Source organism: Dermacentor variabilis, chromosome 6 (assembly GCF_050947875.1).
Source record: "Dermacentor variabilis isolate Ectoservices chromosome 6, ASM5094787v1, whole genome shotgun sequence".
NCBI lineage: Eukaryota > Metazoa > Arthropoda > Arachnida > Ixodida > Ixodidae > Dermacentor > Dermacentor variabilis.
In genome coordinates, this window is record NC_134573.1 from 21603910 (window position 1) to 21623543 (window position 19634).

The 19634-nt window shown below is 45.6% G+C and overlaps 1 protein-coding gene across 1 annotated transcript in view; it reads left to right on the forward strand.

Annotated features, from left to right (window-relative positions):
* Bem46 (abhydrolase domain containing 13-like protein Bem46) overlaps positions 1 to 19634 on the forward strand; it is a 74009-nt gene that overhangs the window by 32228 nt on the left and 22147 nt on the right. The window contains exons 4-6 of the mRNA XM_075694870.1: positions 8006 to 8259; positions 10096 to 10200; positions 15733 to 15840. Coding sequence (XP_075550985.1) covers positions 8006 to 8259; positions 10096 to 10200; positions 15733 to 15840 — 467 coding nt within the window. The remainder of the gene's footprint in view (positions 1 to 8005; positions 8260 to 10095; positions 10201 to 15732; positions 15841 to 19634) is intronic.

Below are 19634 nucleotides of genomic sequence, written 5' to 3' on the forward strand. Positions count from 1 at the left end.
CATTTTGTGTACGGACGTAACGTTGTCCTCGAGACAGACCGTTGACCCCCCCGCAGGGGCGTCTGTGTCAGCAGGCGTTTGGTGTGTTGCGACACCACGTACCCGAGCACATGAGGGTCGGACCCTCCCGCGTGTAGCCGTGCGCGGCTTAGCCGTGTCTGGGGAAAAGGGAATCCTGGGGGTTGAGCCGATGCTGGGTGTTCGAACCTTTAAGGCCCCCCGGCGGAGGCAACACACCTCTTTGGCCTCGGCTTCACATAGACGGCACCTCCAGACTGACCCACCTGGAGGAAATCGGCAGTCGCCTTTTCCTGTCCCTCTCTCCTCAAACCTTCATCTTTATCTCTCACTTTTGGACCTTTCCTTTCTTCTTCTCTCTTCCATTTGCTTCCTTTCTCCACGGCAGCAAGGGTTAACCTTGTGTGGATATCCTGCCTTGGGTACTCCATTTGGTTATAGCGATGGCGTACGACTGGCGTCGTGCGGACTTGTACACAAGCTCTGCCGCATCCCCTCGTTGGGCTCCGTGGTGGGCGGTCAGCGCTGTTGCTGAATTTTTCGTATTTTCATGGAAACTTCTTTTCCCCAACTTCCTGATCGTCCTGAGAAACGAGGGCGCACCGAAGATTTATTCCAGTTTTTCGGATACCAAATACAGAATTTTCCCCGCTTCCATGTTATTTACTCTGAAAAGTCAAACAAAGCAGTGCGAACCATTTCACCATTCCTTGTTTCAAAGTCCCTGACTGATGTTTTTGGTCCAGGTTACAAGGTGTCGAGGATGGCAAGCAGCAACCTCCTCTTGGAGCTCCGTGATGTTAAACAATATGAGAAACTACCGAAACTAGTGTCCTGTGGGGAGACCCCCATAACAGTAACCCCGTACCGTACAATGAACACCACCTGTGGTGTTGTGTCGGATGATGATTTGCTTGCGCTGACTGAAGCGGAACTCCTGGAGCGCTTCAGTGAGCAAAATGTGATCAATGTCAGAAGAATTAAGATGAGGCGGGATGGTGAAGAGATTCAGACGAAACACCTAATAATTACTTTTGGATCAAGTATCTTGCCTCAGTCAATCGAGGCCAGGTACATCAAGATCCGTGTTAGGCCATACGTGCCAAATCCACTCGGATGTTTCAAATGCCAGCGCTTCAGTCACAGCTCGCAGAGCTGCCGAGGCCGCCAAACATGTGCGATATGCAGTGCCAAAGAACACACATCTGAAGCTTGCGAGAATGCTCTCCACTGTGTAAACTGTGATGGGGAGCACGCCACGTACTCGTGGTTGTGCCCATCCTGGAAAAAAGAAAAGGAAATTGTAACAGTTAAAGTAAAGGAAAATATAAGTTTCAAGGAGGCACGCAGGCGGGTATCGTACCTGCCCAAGAAAACCTTTGCTGATGTGGCGCGTCAAAGGGCAGCGTCACAACGGCCTCTGGCGGCTGTCCGACCCACAAGCAGTGAGTCGGCAGCTATGCCACCTGCCCCCGCGGCGGTTGCAGCTAGCGCTGCTCCGCCAACCCAGTAGACGGAGCCATCGACCCCGAAGGTGGGCGCAGCCGAGACTGCCCCAACCTCCGAGGCCCCTTTCAGCGCTGGCAACGGCCAGCGCAGCCAAATCCCTCAGGGAGCCCCATCGAACTCCGGGCTGGTGGGCACAGGGGTCTTGCCTTCCGGGGCAGGACTCTCTCGGAAAGCCTCTCGCTCGCAAGAGCACTTGTCCGGCGTCTCACAGGAGGCAATGGACACCACACCTGTCCTCAAGGCGCACCAAACGCCTAAGCAGCGCCGAGACTCGCTCGAACGCTTCAGAAAGGGCAATACCCCTATTACAGGGCCTCTAAAGGGCTCTGTAATCTAAGACATCCCTTCCGTTTCCGTAAACACAGCACCAATTTACTTTAGATATGGATACACAAATCATTCAATGGAATGTCAGAGGTCTTCTTAGGAATCTTGATGATGTGCAAGAACTCATCCATAAACACAATCCAAAAGTGCTGTGTTTACAGGAAACACTTAAAATCAAAATACACAAACTTTCTTCGACAGTATGTTACTTTTCGCAAAGGTCGCGATGATGCTGTCGCATCATCGGGTGGTGTTGCAATTGTAATTCAAAGAAGCATAGCGTGTCAACGTTTACAGCTATGAACGGCCCTTGAGGCAGTGGTGGTTCGAGTTGTTCTGCTAAACAAACTTATCACTATTTGCTCACTGTATATACCCCCACATTACAAACTAAGCAAACATGAATTTCAGTCCTTTATAGATGAATTGCCAGAACCCTATGTTGTTCTTGGCGATTTCAATGCACATAACTACCTGTGGGGCGACCCTCGTATAGATGTGCGAGGACGTCTTGTCGAACAGTTCCTTTCTTCTTCTGGTGCGTGCCTGTTGAATAAGAAGGAACACACATATTACTCTCTTGCAAACAGAACGTATTCTTCAATAGATCGTAGCATAGTCTCCCCGTCTGTACTGCTTGAACTTGAATGGGAAGTTACTGACAACCCTTACGGCAGCGACCACTTCCCTATACTGCTAAGATCACCTAAAGAAAACGAATATCCACCACACGCTCCTAGGTGGGAGATTGAGACAGCTGAGTGGGAGAAATTTCGATCTCTTACTAGTATCTCATGGGCTGACATGTCTTCGTTAGAAATTGATGCTGCAGTGGAGTTCTTTACAGCCTTCATAATAGATGTCGCATCTAAATGCATATCAGAAGTAAATGGCTTGGTGCGCAAACGGCGTATCCCGTGGTGGAACGACGATTGTAGGATCACTCGTAAAAAACAACAGGGCGTGGGGGTTGCTACGCGCTTCTCCCACTGTGGAGAATCTTAGGAACTTTAAAAAAGTAAAATCCCAAGGCAGGCGAACCCGCCGACAGGCCAGACGAGAAAGTTGGCAGAAGTTTCTATCGCGTATCAACTCGTTTACTGATGAGGCCAAAGCCTGGAACAGGGTCAATAGGATAAGAGGGCGACAAGCATATTCACTCCCTTTGGTAAACACACAAAGCGATACCCTACAAGATCAGGCGGACTCACTTGGGGAGTACTTTGAGAGCGTGTCAAGTGCCAACCATTACTCGCAATCCTTTCTGAAATATAAACAAATAGAAGAATGTAAGCCACTCATAAGAAAATGTCGACAGAATGAACCATACAACTGTCCTTTTAGTATTGCCGAGTTGAGAGCTGCCTTGAGTGCATGCAAGAGCTCTGCACCGGGATCTGACAGAATCATGTATGAAATGATCAAAAACTTACACAAAGACACCCAAGTTACACTAGTCACAATTTTCAACACCATTTAGGCTGCAGGATACCTTCCGACTGCATGGAAAGAAGCCATTGTGATCCCGGTTTTGAAACAAGGCAAAGATCCTTCCTCAGTGGCAAGTTACCGCCCGATAGCCCTGACAAGTTGCCTTTGTAAGGTATTTGAAAAAATGATTAATCGGCGACTCATTCATTTCCTTCAACAGAGCAATATGCTTGATCCTTATCAGTGTGGCTTCCGAGAAGGGCGCTTCACAACTGATCATCTTGTACGTGTAGAAGCAAATATCCGGGACGCATTTGTACACAAACAGTTTTTCTTATCCATATTCCTCGATATGGAGAAGGCGTACGATACAATGTGGCGTTACGGAATCTTAAAGAGACCTGTCAGAAATGGGCATCCATGGGAATATGCTAAACCTAATAGAAAGCTATCTGCCCAGTCGTACCTTCCGGGTAAAAGTCGGTAATGTACTTTCGCGTCCTTTTACGCAAGAAACGGGTGTACCCCAAGGAGGCGTGCTCAGCTGCACACTCTTCATCGTGAAGATGAACACGCTTCGCACTTCATTACCGTTGGCAGTCTTTTATTCTGTCTACATGGACGACATTCAAATAGCTTTCAAATCCTGTAACCTCGCAGTGTGCGAGAACAGGTACAGCATGGCCTGAACAAAGTCTCAATGTGGGCAGACAAGAATGGATTTAAGATCAATCCTAACAAAAGCTCTTGTGTTCTTTTTACAAGAAAGAGAAGACTGATCCCAGATCCTTGCTTAGAACTGGGTGGACAACAAATACCTGTAAACAAAGAGCACAAATTTCTAGGTGTAATACTTGACTACAGACTCACTTTCGTCCCCCACATTAAACATCTTAAAGAAAAATGTCTAAAAACAATGAACATAATGAAACTTCTATCCCAGACTACATGGGGTAGTGACAGGAAGTGTTTAATGAATCTCTATAAAAGCCTCATTCGATCACGACTAGACTATGGTGCCGTGATTTATCACTCTGCCGCCCCGAGCGCGCTAAATATGCTAGACCCAGTCCACCATCTAGGAATTCGACTGGCCACTGGCACTTTCAGAACAAGTCCCATACAAAGTTTATATGCAGAATCAAATGAGTGGTCACTTCATCTGCAGAGAACATACATCAGCCAAACATATTTTCTGAAAGTCCACTCTAATCCTCAACATCCGTGTTTTAATACCGTTAACGATATGACATAGGCTACACTCTTTCGTAATTGTCCCTCCGTAAGACAGCCTTTCTCCCTGCGTGTGAGGGAGCTTAGTCATGAAATGCATGTCCCACTCCTCGAGCTTCGCCTAATGCATCCAGCCAAGCTGCTACCTCCTTGGGAGTGGCAGCTGATACAATGCGATATATCTTTCATGCAAGTTACAAAACACGCTCCAGAGATTGAAATCCAAATGCATTTCCGGGAACTCCAGCACAAACACTCCTGCACGAAGTTCTACACAGACGCATCGAAGTCACATGACGGGTTGTCCTATGCAGCCGTCGGTCCATCCTTCTCGGAATCCGACGTACTGCATCTGGAAACTAGCATCTTTACGGCTGAGGCCGACGCAATATTGTTGACCGTGAAGCATATAAGGAAATCAAAACTCAAAAAATCAGTTGTATATACGGACTCCCTAAGTGTTGTGAAGTCTTTGATATCGTTCTGTAAGCACAAACATCCTGTTATAATTGAACTCTATTCGGTCTTATGTAAAGCATATGTATCTAACCAGCATGCGATTATATGCTGGGTGCCTGGCCATAGGGGCATCCATGCTAACGTCTTAGTGGACCAGATGGCCACATCAATTTCATTGCATGCAGTTAATCCTATTGCTTCGGTCCCTGTCACCGACCTGAAGCTTTTCTTAAGAAGGAAATTGCGAAACCACTGGCAACATATATGGGACACAGAAGTAAATAACAAACTGCACGTGATAAAGCCACAGTTAGGTTCTTGGCCCTCCGTAACAAAATCACGGCAAACAGATGTCCTGTTCTGTCGCCTCAGAATAGGACACACATTTGGCACGCATAACTTTTTACTCACTGAAAATGATCCTCCATCCTGCAGTAGATGCGGGAGAGGCTGACCATTCTCCACGTCCTCCTGGAGTGTCGGGCAGCCGAATCTGAGAGAAGGAAACATTTTTCTCAAGCATACCGGCAGCACATCCCTCTACATCCCGTAATGCTACTTGGCCCAGAACCTTTATTTGACACCAACGCAGTCCTAAGTTTTCTGAAAGATGTTGTCTTGCATGTTGTTAGCCCCACATGTTCGTAGCGGGTCCTCTCTTCAGAAGATGCCGCTGTGATAGCTCTTTCATATAGCACATGCCTCTAGGCCCTTGTGTTTCAAGGGCTCTGGCGAGGCAGCAGTGCTCCAATTAATTTTACTATCTTATATATTTTCTATTTTGCATAATTCTTGTACGATGGATTTTAATGTTTATAGTATTCGTCATTATTCATCGCCATAATTTTATAGCACGTAGATTTTACGCACTTCACAGCGACCATTTTTAGGCCACTTTACAGCCAAGTCACATCTTCTTCACAGAACTCATCATTCCACCACGAAATCACTAACACTGTCTTGGCACTCTTTGGCCATATCTGGCCCTTGCGCCACTAAACCACACACATTCATTCATTCAGACCATCGACCCATAATAGCAATCTCGGAGGCGCGAATTAGAGAAATGCCATCCAGACTGCAGCGATTTTTTTCTTTGTTTGCTTAGATACCACTACAAACCCCAATTTGTTCCAGGAAAACATTTGGTGGTCGCTAATATGCTGTCTCGAGCGTCCGTCGAAAACCCAGAAGAAAACATCGCCGATGACATGGAAGTTCACGCGGTAAGTGTTTTGTCATCACTTGTCAGCGAGGAAACTTTGAGACGGTTGGCAGAAGAAACTAGCAAGGACGACTACTTGAGACAAGTCATTCATTGCTTGAAAAGCAGTCCAGTCCCTGGGACACTAAAATCCTTCGAAAGTGAATTGGTTGTCTTGAGTGGTGTGTTCCTTAAGGGATGCAAAGTAGTGATTCCGTCAAGCATGTGCCCTGAGCTACTTCGAAGAATTCACGAAGGCCACTTCGGAATAAATAAATGCAAATCTTTGGCCTGGTCTTAATGCTGACATTGAAGCACACATCCACAGGAGGTGCGCAGTCTGTCAGAAGTATGCATACTGGCAGCATGGACCGCCCAGTGCCTGAACATGCATGGTACCAAGTGGGTGTCAACATTCTTCAGTGAGCTGGAAAATCATACCTGTGTGTTTTTGACGCGTTATCCAACTTTCTGGAGGTGGAACTTCTAAGTGACACAACGATGGCCACAGTTGTGAGAAAGCTCAGTGCAGTGTTTGCACGGTATGGAATACCTATTGAAGTGTGCACAGACAATGGTCCGCAATTTGCGAGTCATGAGTTTGCACTGTTTGCCAAGAAGTACGATTTTAAGCACATTACGGCCAGCCTGCGGTTTCCTCGCTCGAATGGCCTCGTGGAAAAAGGTGTTCGAATAGTAAAGATAATATTAAAGAAGACGTCAGAGATGAACGATAATTTGTGGCTTGGATTGCTCGCTTACAGGAGCAGTCCGATAGAAGATGGTTACTTCAGGGCAGATGACTTTGGACAACTCTCCCAGACTTCAATGAAGCTCACAGACAGTCGGTAAAGAAACATGAATGGTACCGACCCCCACGACGCAGTCTTGCACCGCTACAAAAAGGCCAGGTTGTCAGAGTATGAGGAGACTCGTGGTCACCGAAAGGAAAGATTCTTCATGCAACTGCCCAACCAAGGTCATACCAGGTCGCCACCAAAGACGACAGCGTTTTGCGATGCAACCGACAACATCTCATGGCTACGGCTGAGCCTTTCAGCACTGTGCCTAGTTATGACGACATACCAGACGATGGCCACGAGAATGGGTCCCCTTGCCAACTCCAACCAAACAGTGAAAGCTCTCCCGCCACTACGCCACCGACACGAGAGCCAAGAAGATACCAGTGCGAAAGAAGGCAACCACAGCGGTTAAGATATGACGACAATTTTGTGAAAGTTCTGTGAGCTCTAAACCTTCTGAACTGCGTACACAAACTTTTATCGGTGATCGGTGCTGTGTATTCTTCTGAGAGGATTTGTTCTTAGTTAAAACATTCAAGTTATTTAGTTTTATTCCAAGAAACGAAGATGTATCGGGTAGATAAGCCGAAGTGATGTGTGCTTGCGCGTAGCATCTTCCGCGCATGCTCGCCACTTGTGTCTGTCTTCGTTTGCTGAGAACTGGTCCAGGCTGTTACTCTGTCGACACTACTAACGATACACTTAGAGTTGCATTGGTTCAATAAAAGTTTCTCAGAAATACTTGTCAAGTTCAATCTTTGGGTCTTTTAGAATGCAATGTATTCAATCTTTACCAATAAGCTATTAATGAGGTCTTATCATGAAAATCTATAACGTCACAGTGAGCAGGTGTGGAAAATTCTGCATTTCCTTATTCCACCTTTTCTTTGCTTACGAGGCCTGCTGTTGCAGCGAGTGTGCCTTTTCTGGCATAACGGAAGGGTACTTTATGACGTACAGGGGAAATCATTTTTCTATTAGTATTCCTTCAAGAACTGGTGCGTGGGCTCGGTGCATGCAGGGCTGTACCTGGATGCGCAGGCAGGCCTGGAGTTCCTGCTCTCACACCCAGGGCTGGACCAGACGCGGCTGCTGGTGTTTGGTCGCTCGCTGGGGGGAGCCGTGGCACTGGACCTAGCCTCACGCCCCGACCAGGCCCAGCACCTGCTGGGTGTCATTGTGGAGAACACATTCTCCTCCATCCCCGAGATGGCACGCGTGCTCTTTGGGTGGCGTCTGCTGCGATGGCTGCCCGACTTCTGCTACAAGAACCAGGTGGGTGGACAAAGGTACCCAGTTCCAGGCATTACAGCCAAATGTCATTTTACCATTATTTATCTTAAGCATGCACATTGGCATTAGGAAAAAAATATTGCAGTCGGGTCTGCACGAAATAAATGAAAGTACAGTCGATCCCAGGTATATCAAACTCGAAGTGGATCGGGAAATAGTTTCATATACTGAGAATTTAGAATATGAAATAGGCCTGTCTGAAGCTTATCTGGAACATCTGCACGTCCTGGACAGTTTCCTGGGATTGTGAAACGTGGGAATTCACAAATTCGCTTCTCTAAAACTGTGTTGGACTCACAAAAGATTACTTATTTCTTATGCGAAAAGTTGCTCTTGCTGTGAAGCCGCAAAGCTAACCCTAAAAGCCAGCATTGCCCAGACACGAGACCATGGTGCATCTGACTGACAGAAGAGCTGTTTGCTCGTTTTTATTCAGAGTAAGGCAGAATTCGACGCAGGGCAGAAGCAAACCAACCTGTACGGATATGCGCCATGGCCTCCATCAGCACACTTGTACCTCTTATGCTGCAAATTGAGCGGGAACGTGCAAGGCCACATGCCCGTTACAATACAGCGTTTAAACAGCCAATCGTCATACCTCGGCAACAAGCCAACGAGGCAGACTGTTGTGTTGGATTTTGGTTTTGCAACCGACTTGTTTGAACCAGTCGTCCTTACCTCTCATCCATGCTAAATGCTAAGTCCGTCCATCTCTCCTTACGTGCTGTTACGTGCTCCGACGCCTCACGGTTCCTTTGTTTTCGGCCCTTGCCCTCTGGCCACTGCGTCGGTGACTGCCAACACTACGCAGACATTAGTTTTGTTGCACCAAAAACGTAGTGCTGAGTTCCGTTCCTGGTGGGGTCTGGTTCGCATTTGTTTTGGCCTCTCACAAAACCATAAAGTGCCATTCACAGAAATTCCCTGTCTGCAAGACGAACCAAGTAGTGCATCTTCAATTCAGTATCTCGTGCCGGTGCCACTTACTGAAGTTCTTGCAGCAGCCCAAAGATCTCCTCATGCCTGTAATGAACGGCCACAGTATGTGCAAGCCATCCACACACAGTGAGCAAGACTGATCTGCTGTGGCACGTGCTGCCCTTCAATATTCCATGTTTTATTGTTTCACAGCAGCTGCCAAAACAGTGCCATTTCAAATTCGTCAGCATTAAATATTTCCGGCGACCCGAGATGTGATTGCATACACACTTGGAGAAGCACTCTTGCAGGGGTCTGGCACGTTGTTCCATGCTGGGTGACCATGTTTAAGTTTTATACAATTATGCCAAAGATTGCAGGTTGCAGGCAACATAATTCGACTCCCCGAGCTGGATTGTTCAGAGAGGCAGACATGCACAAAAATTTGAAACACATATGCCACTAATTAATAAAGATTCACTAATTATATTCATCTTCAATTACATTACGGCACATATTGAAATTTACAAAGTGTCCCCGGTGAGGTTTGGAGTGTGCTGTTTTTCATAACATGTGTCTTGACATGCAGCATCAAGGCAAGGGATGGCCAGTCAGAAAATCATAGCGACTTAGGAGATTACAAGGGTACACCCTGGCAATTTGACAGCATGATGTCATGATGGCAGGGTATGTCATCACAACAAACTCAAAATATCATGTGCCATCACGTCTGGCAAGTTATAAGAGGAATCGCCGTAATGTTTACAGGGCACAAAACACGCGCACAGTAGAGTGCTAGTTTGTCTTTTCTACATTGATGCACATTTTTCCCGTGATATTAGCATGTGGGTGGCATTGATATGGCCTGTACAGAATGGATGTTTTACTTTTGCATTGCAGTTTCGGTCCATTGACAAGGTGCCTAAGGTGACGGTGCCCATACTGTTTGTGTGTGGCCTGTCAGATGCCCTGATCCCACCTTCAATGACACAGCGGCTTTACCAGGTAACTGCAGTCGCGCTGGCTTCGCCAGTCCCTGCTTGCTTTCTACACGGTGCTGCTTTGAGAGGAAACAACTTCAACTTGCTACTCATTAAAATATGTGTGAGACTAGAAACTTCCATTAGGCAACTGCTCAATGAACTGCTGAATTTGTTGCAATTAAAAGAGAAGGCTCCGTTCCTCGAGCTTTAGTAAGCGTAATGTCAATTTAGGGCCTCAAAGGTCCTGAAAAATGACCAGGACAATTGTAACGTACAAAATACTTGAAGTGCAAAGCTTATAAATTGATAACTCTGCTAAAAGCATATATTGCAGTTTTGTAAACTGCTTTTGCTATAGGCTATGAAGTGGACAAATGTATGATTTTACTTCAGAGATTGTGTCAAATTTTTTAACCTTTACGAGGGTTTTGCAAAAATCTCTCACAAATTCATGGTGTAAAGTAGAACCTAATTCATACATTTTGGAAAATAATTTATCATAAATGTATTAACCAAAAATTTATAATGCGAAGCCGCTAAAGAATTTTGCAGACTCAACTGTAGTTCACATCTGCACAAATCGTAGCAGCACCAGACACTGACATGCCTCAAGCTAGTTAGGCACAAGTGGCCCGAGACGCTCTTTGTCGACCTTGTGGCTTCGGCAAGCTTACATTCAGGCACTTCAAATTCGACCTGGATCAGCAGCTCCTTCGGAGGGGGGGTAACTTGGTGGCAAGTTTAGACATGGTGACGTGGTGAGAATCGTTGCGGCACAAGATGCTGACCTGTACCAGACTGGTGAGATTCGAGCAGCCCAAGAGGCACTTTGTCATTTTCCTATTTTGTAGTGTTTCAAGACTGCGATGGGAAACAAAATTGAGCTGTTGGGCATGTTTGGTTCACCGCCTATTAAAAGCATGCAATATGCTTCCAACAGCACTATGTCACGCATGCTGTGAAACAGATAAGTGAAGATTCGAACCTCAATATATCGAACAGCGCGGTGATCGTGAAATAGTTCAATATAGCCAGAATTCGATATATAAACTAACGTAAAAAATGCGTCAAAAACTTGTACAATTCAATGAATGAACGAAGGGCGCGATCGGGGATCATTGTTTGGAGCGCACGTTTGGTTGCGCCACGCGTCATTGGTCTATGCCGCGCCAACTTCGTCAGCCTCGCGAAGTCGGCGCGGCCTAAGGCAATTGCGAACGGTGCTACCGAACGCGCACTCGAAACAAAGATCCCCGATCGCGCCCCAACTGTGGTGCAGTAAATGCTCATTTGAAGCTTCACGCAAAGTATTTATTTCTTTAGCTGAAAGTACTGCAGCGGTGTAGCCTGCTTCTTATTAGCAGCCGTGTGTTTAACCGTGGCGTCCTCAACATAGTCTAAACAATCCACAAGTGATAGGCCGGTGCCTTCTATTGTGCTGCAGTAGTGGCGAAGAAGGACCAATGCAGCTACGGCCTTAGTACAAGTTGGGAGCCGGACATCATCAACGCTTGCAGGATCAACCTCGGCAACGGCTTCAAATTTGCCGCTACTTCCGCTGCGATCTCCGCGTCCGTCAGTCGAAGCATTTTGAAACACTGTTGATAACACAGCATGAAGTGGCACCTACCAAGGCGTCTGAGCGTGCCCAGTGAGCACGCGCTGTCACACTGCTTCGTGGATGCAAACCGCCATTCCTCGCGGCACCGAGGATGAGTCAGGGCTCCAAATGCAATACGTTGTTGATGTCGAACGAGCCAAGCCACCGCTTGTGTACGCTGCTAAGTTCAAATGGCGCCCTCGGTGCTTTCGATGTGTGCGGCTCTGGTGCACAGCAGCCGGGAACGCCCACCGCGCCACAGCCATCTTCGAGGGGATTGCAGGAAAGATCGCCGCCTGTCAACAGAGCACATGTGGCCTGGGAGGTGGAGATCGACGAAGCCATTTTACGTCCGACCCCGTTCGAAATAAAAAATGCAAAATGCATGAGATTTTCCAGGCAGGTGATATGGAAAGTGTTTGACCATCGCAATAATTCGATATATACGGGTTCGAAGCTTTGACTGTATTTATCGCAGTAAGATTGGTGGCAATAGCTGTGAATGTTCAATACTATAACGTGCAGCGGCCCGCCAGGAGATTTGCTGGTAGTGCAAAAGGAAACTGAGTGTATGCTGGTGTTTTCACAGGACACAGGCAGGTGAGTGGTGAGTACGATGTGCAAGCTGCCACGGTGGGCACCTACTGCTGTTGATCACACATGCCTCACGCCATTTCTTGTTCACATGGTATGTAGCGGCCGGAAAGGGTGTGATACGATTGCAGTTTAGTGATATGCTGAACATTGGCCCTGAAAGATCGTCTAGGAAGTTATTAAACAATAAAATGGAAGCTAGTTGTAGTGTAACTGTAGTTCTCAATATAGAGTCGCATTCCAGTTATTCGACCTAAAATTACTGACCCAACGACCAACGAATTATCCAGCGCTCACTTCCTACGTGTACAAAGTAGAAAGCTAACGTAGAAAGGACATTAAAGCTCCTAAACATTGTAGAAATCTAATGCATACCCAATTTTTTAGCAAGAAAAATAGGCAAGGGTCTAATATCTGTTGCACCATTGGGGCCGATTTCCTAAAGTCAGCTTTGTCGCAGTACATTTGTGTTATGTGGTAAGCGTACGAATCTCGTGAATGCGGTTTCAGTTTCGTGTCCGATAGCACTGTACAGGCAATTTATGGGCTGATTTTCTTTAAAAAAGAAAAGATGTAGGTGCACGTTAAATGTGGGTAAATATTGTAACCGGACATTGTGAGCTACGGTTATTGCTTGAAAATTTTCCTACGATAGGCTGAAAATAGGTATCTTCAACAGAAGATGACGTGTGTCCCCAAGTTCCGCCGAAACAAACTCTGCTGCTTAAGGAGTCGCCATAGGTGTTAGGCGCCTGCATGCTGCCTGGTCATGTTCAAATTATCCAGCAAAAGCTAATTTTAGGATGGAAATAACGAAGATTTGGGCCTGTAGAAGTGCATCAGCACCGGCTAGGACCTTGGGTCGAGATGGAATTAACCGAAAAATTGAATTAACTGCAGTCGAACAGAAGTGTACTGTACTAATTTTGCATACTGAGCAAACCTTTTACTGGGATACATCAGTACCTATCGGAGATAGAAGAATAATTATTTTTGCAGAATGAAGCTAGATGTTTGGGTGACACAGTACAGGGAGCAGATGTTAAAAAAATCTTTGTTTTAAAGTTTTTAACATTTGTCTCATGGGCAACCACTGCATGGTCATGTTCAAAACACTGGAGTTCGGTGCGCTATACAGTCGAAATGTGCTATACAATATCGCCAGGGAATGCAAAAAATTGGACTTTCGCAGAAATTTCATTGGCGCAAGATTGAGACCGAAAAGTGAGGGAAATGGCTTGCAAAACAAAATTTATTGCCAAAAGTATGTAAGCTTACTTCACTGAGCCTTATTTTGCAGCAGCTTCACAGCTCTGTCTTCACGCTGCAGAAAGTAGTCCATTGTCGTCGTCGTCATGTCCATAAAAAAGCATTGAAGGTGTCTTAACACATCCGCGAGTTCGTCATCTTCTAGTTCAAGTTCAAGTTTATTCGTATTTCCTTGCGTACATGATAACATCATTAGTGATGTTATTACATTCGGTGGTCCCATAGTTATAAAACCTAATACTATGCATATCAAGCATGGATTGCAGCATGCTATAAAAGGGATACGTGAGCAATAAGTATTAACATAAAAGCTAGGGGAAATGCAATAGTACAAAAGTAAGAGCAAACATTCTCTTGATGTTTTGATCCTTGGTGGTCCTCACTTACGTTACCTGTGATGGGCTCATGTCCTTGTGCATAACGTTTTCATTCGTGCGAACAAACTAGGCGGAAGCATCTTGAACCTTTCTCATTATCATTTAGATCTTGGAGAGCTTTTACTGGTCCGGCACTTCTTTGTTGGTCAGCAGCCACAACAATGTCACTGGGTCAATGATTGCTGCCTCCCCAAAAATAACTTTGGCCACTATGTCTTGGCGGGCTTTAAAATGGCTCAACCAGCCAGGGCTTGCCTTAAAATTGCCATGCCTGACCACGCACGCAAAGTATAGCGCCTTCTGTTGAATTGCTCAGCTGGACAGTGGCACTTCGTTGGCACGGTGTTCACAAAATCAACCAAGCACCATCTTGTTGATGTCCGGGAATGCCACAGTCATCACCGTTTTGTTCTTTGCGTTTGCACCATGTCAGAGAACGGAAGCCTTGTTTTTCAGGATTGTAGATGGGACGCTGCACAGAATTTCAAATTCATCAGCGATCTCCATCGTCATCCTGCCCTTTTCAACCTGTGCAATAACGGCGGCCTTTGTTGTAGCATCAAAAATTTCCGCTTTTTGGTTGCTGGAGGCGGCGTCTTGGCAGGTTGACGGCGGTCCCGTCACCACACATACACAGCTGACGCACAGTAGCGCCAACCACACACCGGCCACACTGCGCACACACGATCATGTACACGATACACAAAGCCCAAAGCCCGATAAAGTGTAATTGGCGCCTTTACGTGTGTACATGGATTTGACCAATCAGCGATTATGGATCAGCAAGGCACGCTGGCAGTTCCACTCCATATTAGCCCATGCCGTGATGGCACACAGGATGTAAATGTGCCCGCTGCGAGGTCGCCTCTACCTTATTATGCCTTCTTTTTCTTTATTATATTTTGGGTCAGGACACTACGCAGTACTCACCAGTTTGAAAGGATAAACCACGCTGTCATCATCGCTGTCGCCTGTTACCAAGTCGAACTGCTCCACCGCTGCTTTTATTTTTATAAAGAAAAATGTTGGCTGCCGTGCAAGCGTGCTGTGGTGGTAGTTTACGCAATTTAAAGGCACAACCAATGCATTTGAGCGGCTTTAGGACACTGTTAGCCTTATGCGAGTACTAGATATATGCGCACTGCCGTTTCAGATAATGCTGGTGATATGAGTTTGCTGTCAAGAAAAAGTTTTGTTGTCGCATGGGCATTAATGGGCATATGGGCATCCCATGGACTTGGGGATTTGAAAATATTTCCTTGCTTCGGGATTTCGTTGTGGCTGGTTTCAACTGTAAGATCGGATATAATAACCCAGTCATAAAAGTTATTCCATTATTGCATGTATTATGCTTTCTAGTATTGGTCCATGTGCCATTTCTATTTTTTTTCCATTCTCCCTTGCCTTTTCTGTCCATTGTTTTAAAAACAAAGGGGAATTTTTGAAAACTTGTCTAATGAAATAGTGTGCCTACAGAAAATGTAATTGCATTTTTAGATTTGAGAACTGAAACCAAACAAGCATGCCAACTTTTATTAGATTTGGTTCAATAATAAAGAAAGATGGCTTCAAAAGCCCATGTTGCCATGACTCACTCCTTGGTCACTAGCTGAGACTGGCGACTGACCGCCGCCAGTGGTTGTTGCGAATGCATTGCAACGTTGCCGCCGAAGGTTCCCAAGACACTTGAGTATGTGCGGTTTTTATTTTGCAGAGCTGCTCCAGTCCGATGAAGCGGCTGGTGACGTTTGAGTCTGGCACGCACAACGAGACGTGGGAGTGCCGTGGTTACTACCAGAGCCTGTCGCTCTTCATCAGTGATGTGAGTGGCTTGTGCATCAGTTGTGTCACTTCAGCTGGCCACAGGTTGTCAGGAATGTGGGAAGCACGAGAACAGTTGGTATTCGTGGCTCAGTTTTGCAAAAGCCTCGATTATCAAGCCACCTCCACTTCCCTGGTGCAGTCAACCCTGCTTATAAATGACAAGGGTTAGGAATATTTCATTGTTACAACTGGGTTACTTGAAAGAAAATTGCACAAAATCACACGAAAGAAAGAAAAACAGACCCAATGCGTCGTTGCTTCCGCAATAGATCTTAAAAAATTATCTCCCGCAATTTTTCATTGAGCGCTGTCTCAGCTTTTCCAAACCCGTGCGCTGCGGTGTTAAGTTGGTTTGATTCAGCAAAGGTGCACGGCACCACAAATGAAGACGTGAAGGTGGAGCCAATTACAGTGTGCCCGGCTGCACCCACTCGCTGCAGGGTGCACTGCACAGCCCGGTGGCACCTTGCCTTGCACCGCCGTTCAGTGGAGCACGAGGGTGCACCGCTGCATGTAGGGGCAATCTGGGTGCAGAGAAATTTGGCTGAATCGAATAAACCTTTTCTGCACCTTGTCGTCTGCTAGCCTACTGTTTTGGCTATCGTGAAGGATACGCGGAAATCTAAGAATCCCCAAATTTCGTAATATTAGTTTGTAGTACTGATGCGATGTTAACGGGACAGGGAAACTGAATAACAATCATTATTCTGAATAGTTCCGTATTCTGAAGTTTGTAGTACTGAAATATTCTTACATTGGACACCATAAGAAGTCGGCAGAAGATTTCTGAATAGTTCGTTAATCTGATAAGTTTGTTAATGTGGTGTTTGTAGTAATGACGTTTCACTGTCGTGCATTATCGTACCATAATCTTCTATAGAGCAAGATGCATGTAGATCTGTACTGTAAGAAACATTACCATATGGTACAGTCGAATCTCGATAATTCGAACTCAAAAGAGCCCGAAAATTTGTTTAATTAAATGAGGTTAAATTTAAAGGAAGCTAATTTAATGGAGGACCTACCTGCAGTGGCATGCATGCACTTAGCTAACACACGAGTGGTAAGTTCCGCAAGATTTATTCACACGTATTTACAAATTACAGTCAGTCATTAGGCGTATCGGTGCTCGTACTGCGATATGAATCGGCGGGTGCACTCGTGCATAATAAAAGGAAACGTGTCCAATGACAATTGCCCCTTCGAACTTTTGGTATGCTTCACCGCTAAGGAATGCTGTATTGGGGAGAAGTTGAGTTTCGGGAACTGGCATTATGCTATTCGCCATGCTTTCCGCGCTCCGAAGACATTGGCGAGGATTACACAGGCGGAATCAGCGCCATTGCTAACAGTGGCTTACTGTTTCACCGAAAGACATGGCACCGAACAGCAAACAGCTTAACGGCGAACATCGAAGTAGCTAGGCCTAGCGTTGCCGTGGTGTGGTTACGGCTGCCAGTCGATCTGCGTGCGAGAGCGCCGGCTCGAGGCGGTGCGATAATCAAAATGGCAGTGGTGGTGGCTTCGATTTATGCCGTTTTGGACCTGCGGTCGTGGCAAAAAGTCCCCAAAAGTCGGACGGTGACAGGTGTACCAGAGATGTACCAGTGTTATCTTTTTAGTGTTTTTTATGAAAGGTAATGCGTGATAATTTGGTTCATGAGGCTTAATTACATAACAGACAACACTTGACATTTTATAACACTTGTTCAGTCTTTGCAAAAAGGAAAGAAAGTAGGCTTGTGCAAATATTTTAGTGCTTCGAATATTTGAACCAACATTACACTATTTGAATTTGCTTTGACGCAAATTTAATATTTCCGTTATTTGAAAGTATTCGAGGTGAATAACTATCCAAACTGTGTGCAACCAGAGGTTTTAGTTTCATTAGGCAAGCCGCAGTGCCATTGACACCAGGTCTACATCACGACTGCATGTGGACCCAAGGCAACCTGAGCCACATTCCGAGCATTGCTGTAGCCACCTTTCGTGCACACGTTCGTCGAGGCAGTGAGGGCTCCCACTTTATTGCTTGGCTACAGTGTTGATGCAATACACTGATTGCACTCTGCGCTTGAACTTCAGTGTGCATCAGTTGCTTCAATCAGTCAGGTGACATGGCCAGTGTATCCATGGGTGCCAATCTGAAATGGAACTTTTTTGTAAAGGTCCTGCCACGCTTGTCAGCAAGCTCAGTGTCTCAAATGCCATGCTATTCTGAAGGTGCCAACTGGAATTACGATGCCTCTTGCGCCACATTTAAGGGGGCGCCCGGATGTCATTGTGGCATATGAAAAGGAACATTGCGCACGAAAAAACATGCAGTGTACTGCTGTCGCTATGCCTGACGTGCAGCAGTCTTCAGTAGCTGACTGTCAGGGTTGCCAGATGGCCCCAACAAAAAATAGCCAAATGATCTCAATATGTAGCCAAAAAATACCCAGACCCAAATTTTTAATTTGCAAAAAGTAGCCAAAATCATAGCCAAAACGTTTGATGCAGTTCTACAGGTGTCCTTTAGATGGTGTCCAAATCCCACAGCGTATTTCCGGCTCCAAAATTACTTTCGGCGCATGCAACCAGCACAACACTGGCCTCAAGGTCTTCGTAAAGAATGCTAGTGAGAGCTGCCACTCAGACGTGCATTTGGACACCACTTATTGTTACAGTGAGCTGAAAGGTTGCTTTTGTGATTTACTCATGTCGTTATCAGTATTTACTGAGCCACATTCTGAGCTAACTTTAGTTCATGCCTTGGTTTACCCAAGGCGCCTTTCTAATAGGGTTGGGTAAAATGTTGCCAGCCCGAACCTCGGGGATCAGCTTCGGCTGCTCATGATCAAGTGCCCAAGAGACGGCCTGAGCTCAAGGCACATAGGAATAGGGAGGTCTTTCCAAAGCTTGATTCTTCAAACTTGTTGTTTTTCTCCCGCTGTCTCTTTCTCTCTGTTTTGTATTTTTTACTCGAAAGCAGCTCGACACTGAGTTACCAAATGCTACCATTTGGAGGCACACTGGACTTGGAAGAAAATTTGAAACCTCGCATTTTCCTCGTGCGATGAAGCGGCAGTTGTGACTACAATTCGCCTTTGAGTAGGAACAAACAGAACAATCTGCTGGCCCATAACAGAAGAGGTGAATTTGATTTAATTTATTGATTTCTATTTACACACACACACACACACGTACAGAGGAGTGGTAAATGGAGGTGGACGAGGGAAAGAAGTCGCACAGACGCGGCTTGAGGTAACGTCACCCCCTTAAGTACAATATGGCTGCATAGGGTAACACATCAAGCGCTATATAAGTTATATTTATATAGTGGCCATAAAACATTGCAGTTATACAGTATACGAAAAATAATGAAATATTTCCACAAGTAATGACAATACAAAACACACTGCGGATTGAAATAATTAAATGATATACGCTTGGTAACATAGAAAAAAAGAAAGAACAACATACATTATTAATCATTCACAAATGCACTCTAAAGAGGTGAAAGCAATAGTTTTAAATTCTGACAATTGAAATTCTGAATTAAAGTTTATGTAGTTTCAATTGTGACCTGGATTACGGCGCTGGCACTAATCCAGGGGGTATCAGTATTGAAAAGAGTTCAACTGCACAATATTTAAACAGGGATTCCATGGCAAGATTCGTGCAATATGAAAATGTGTACCTAAGTTTCTGTGAATGCAGGCACAAATGCATCACGAATGCGTATAATATAATGCGAAATGTATAATTCTACTAGGAAACGAAAAAAATGGATTTTATGAATTGCACATG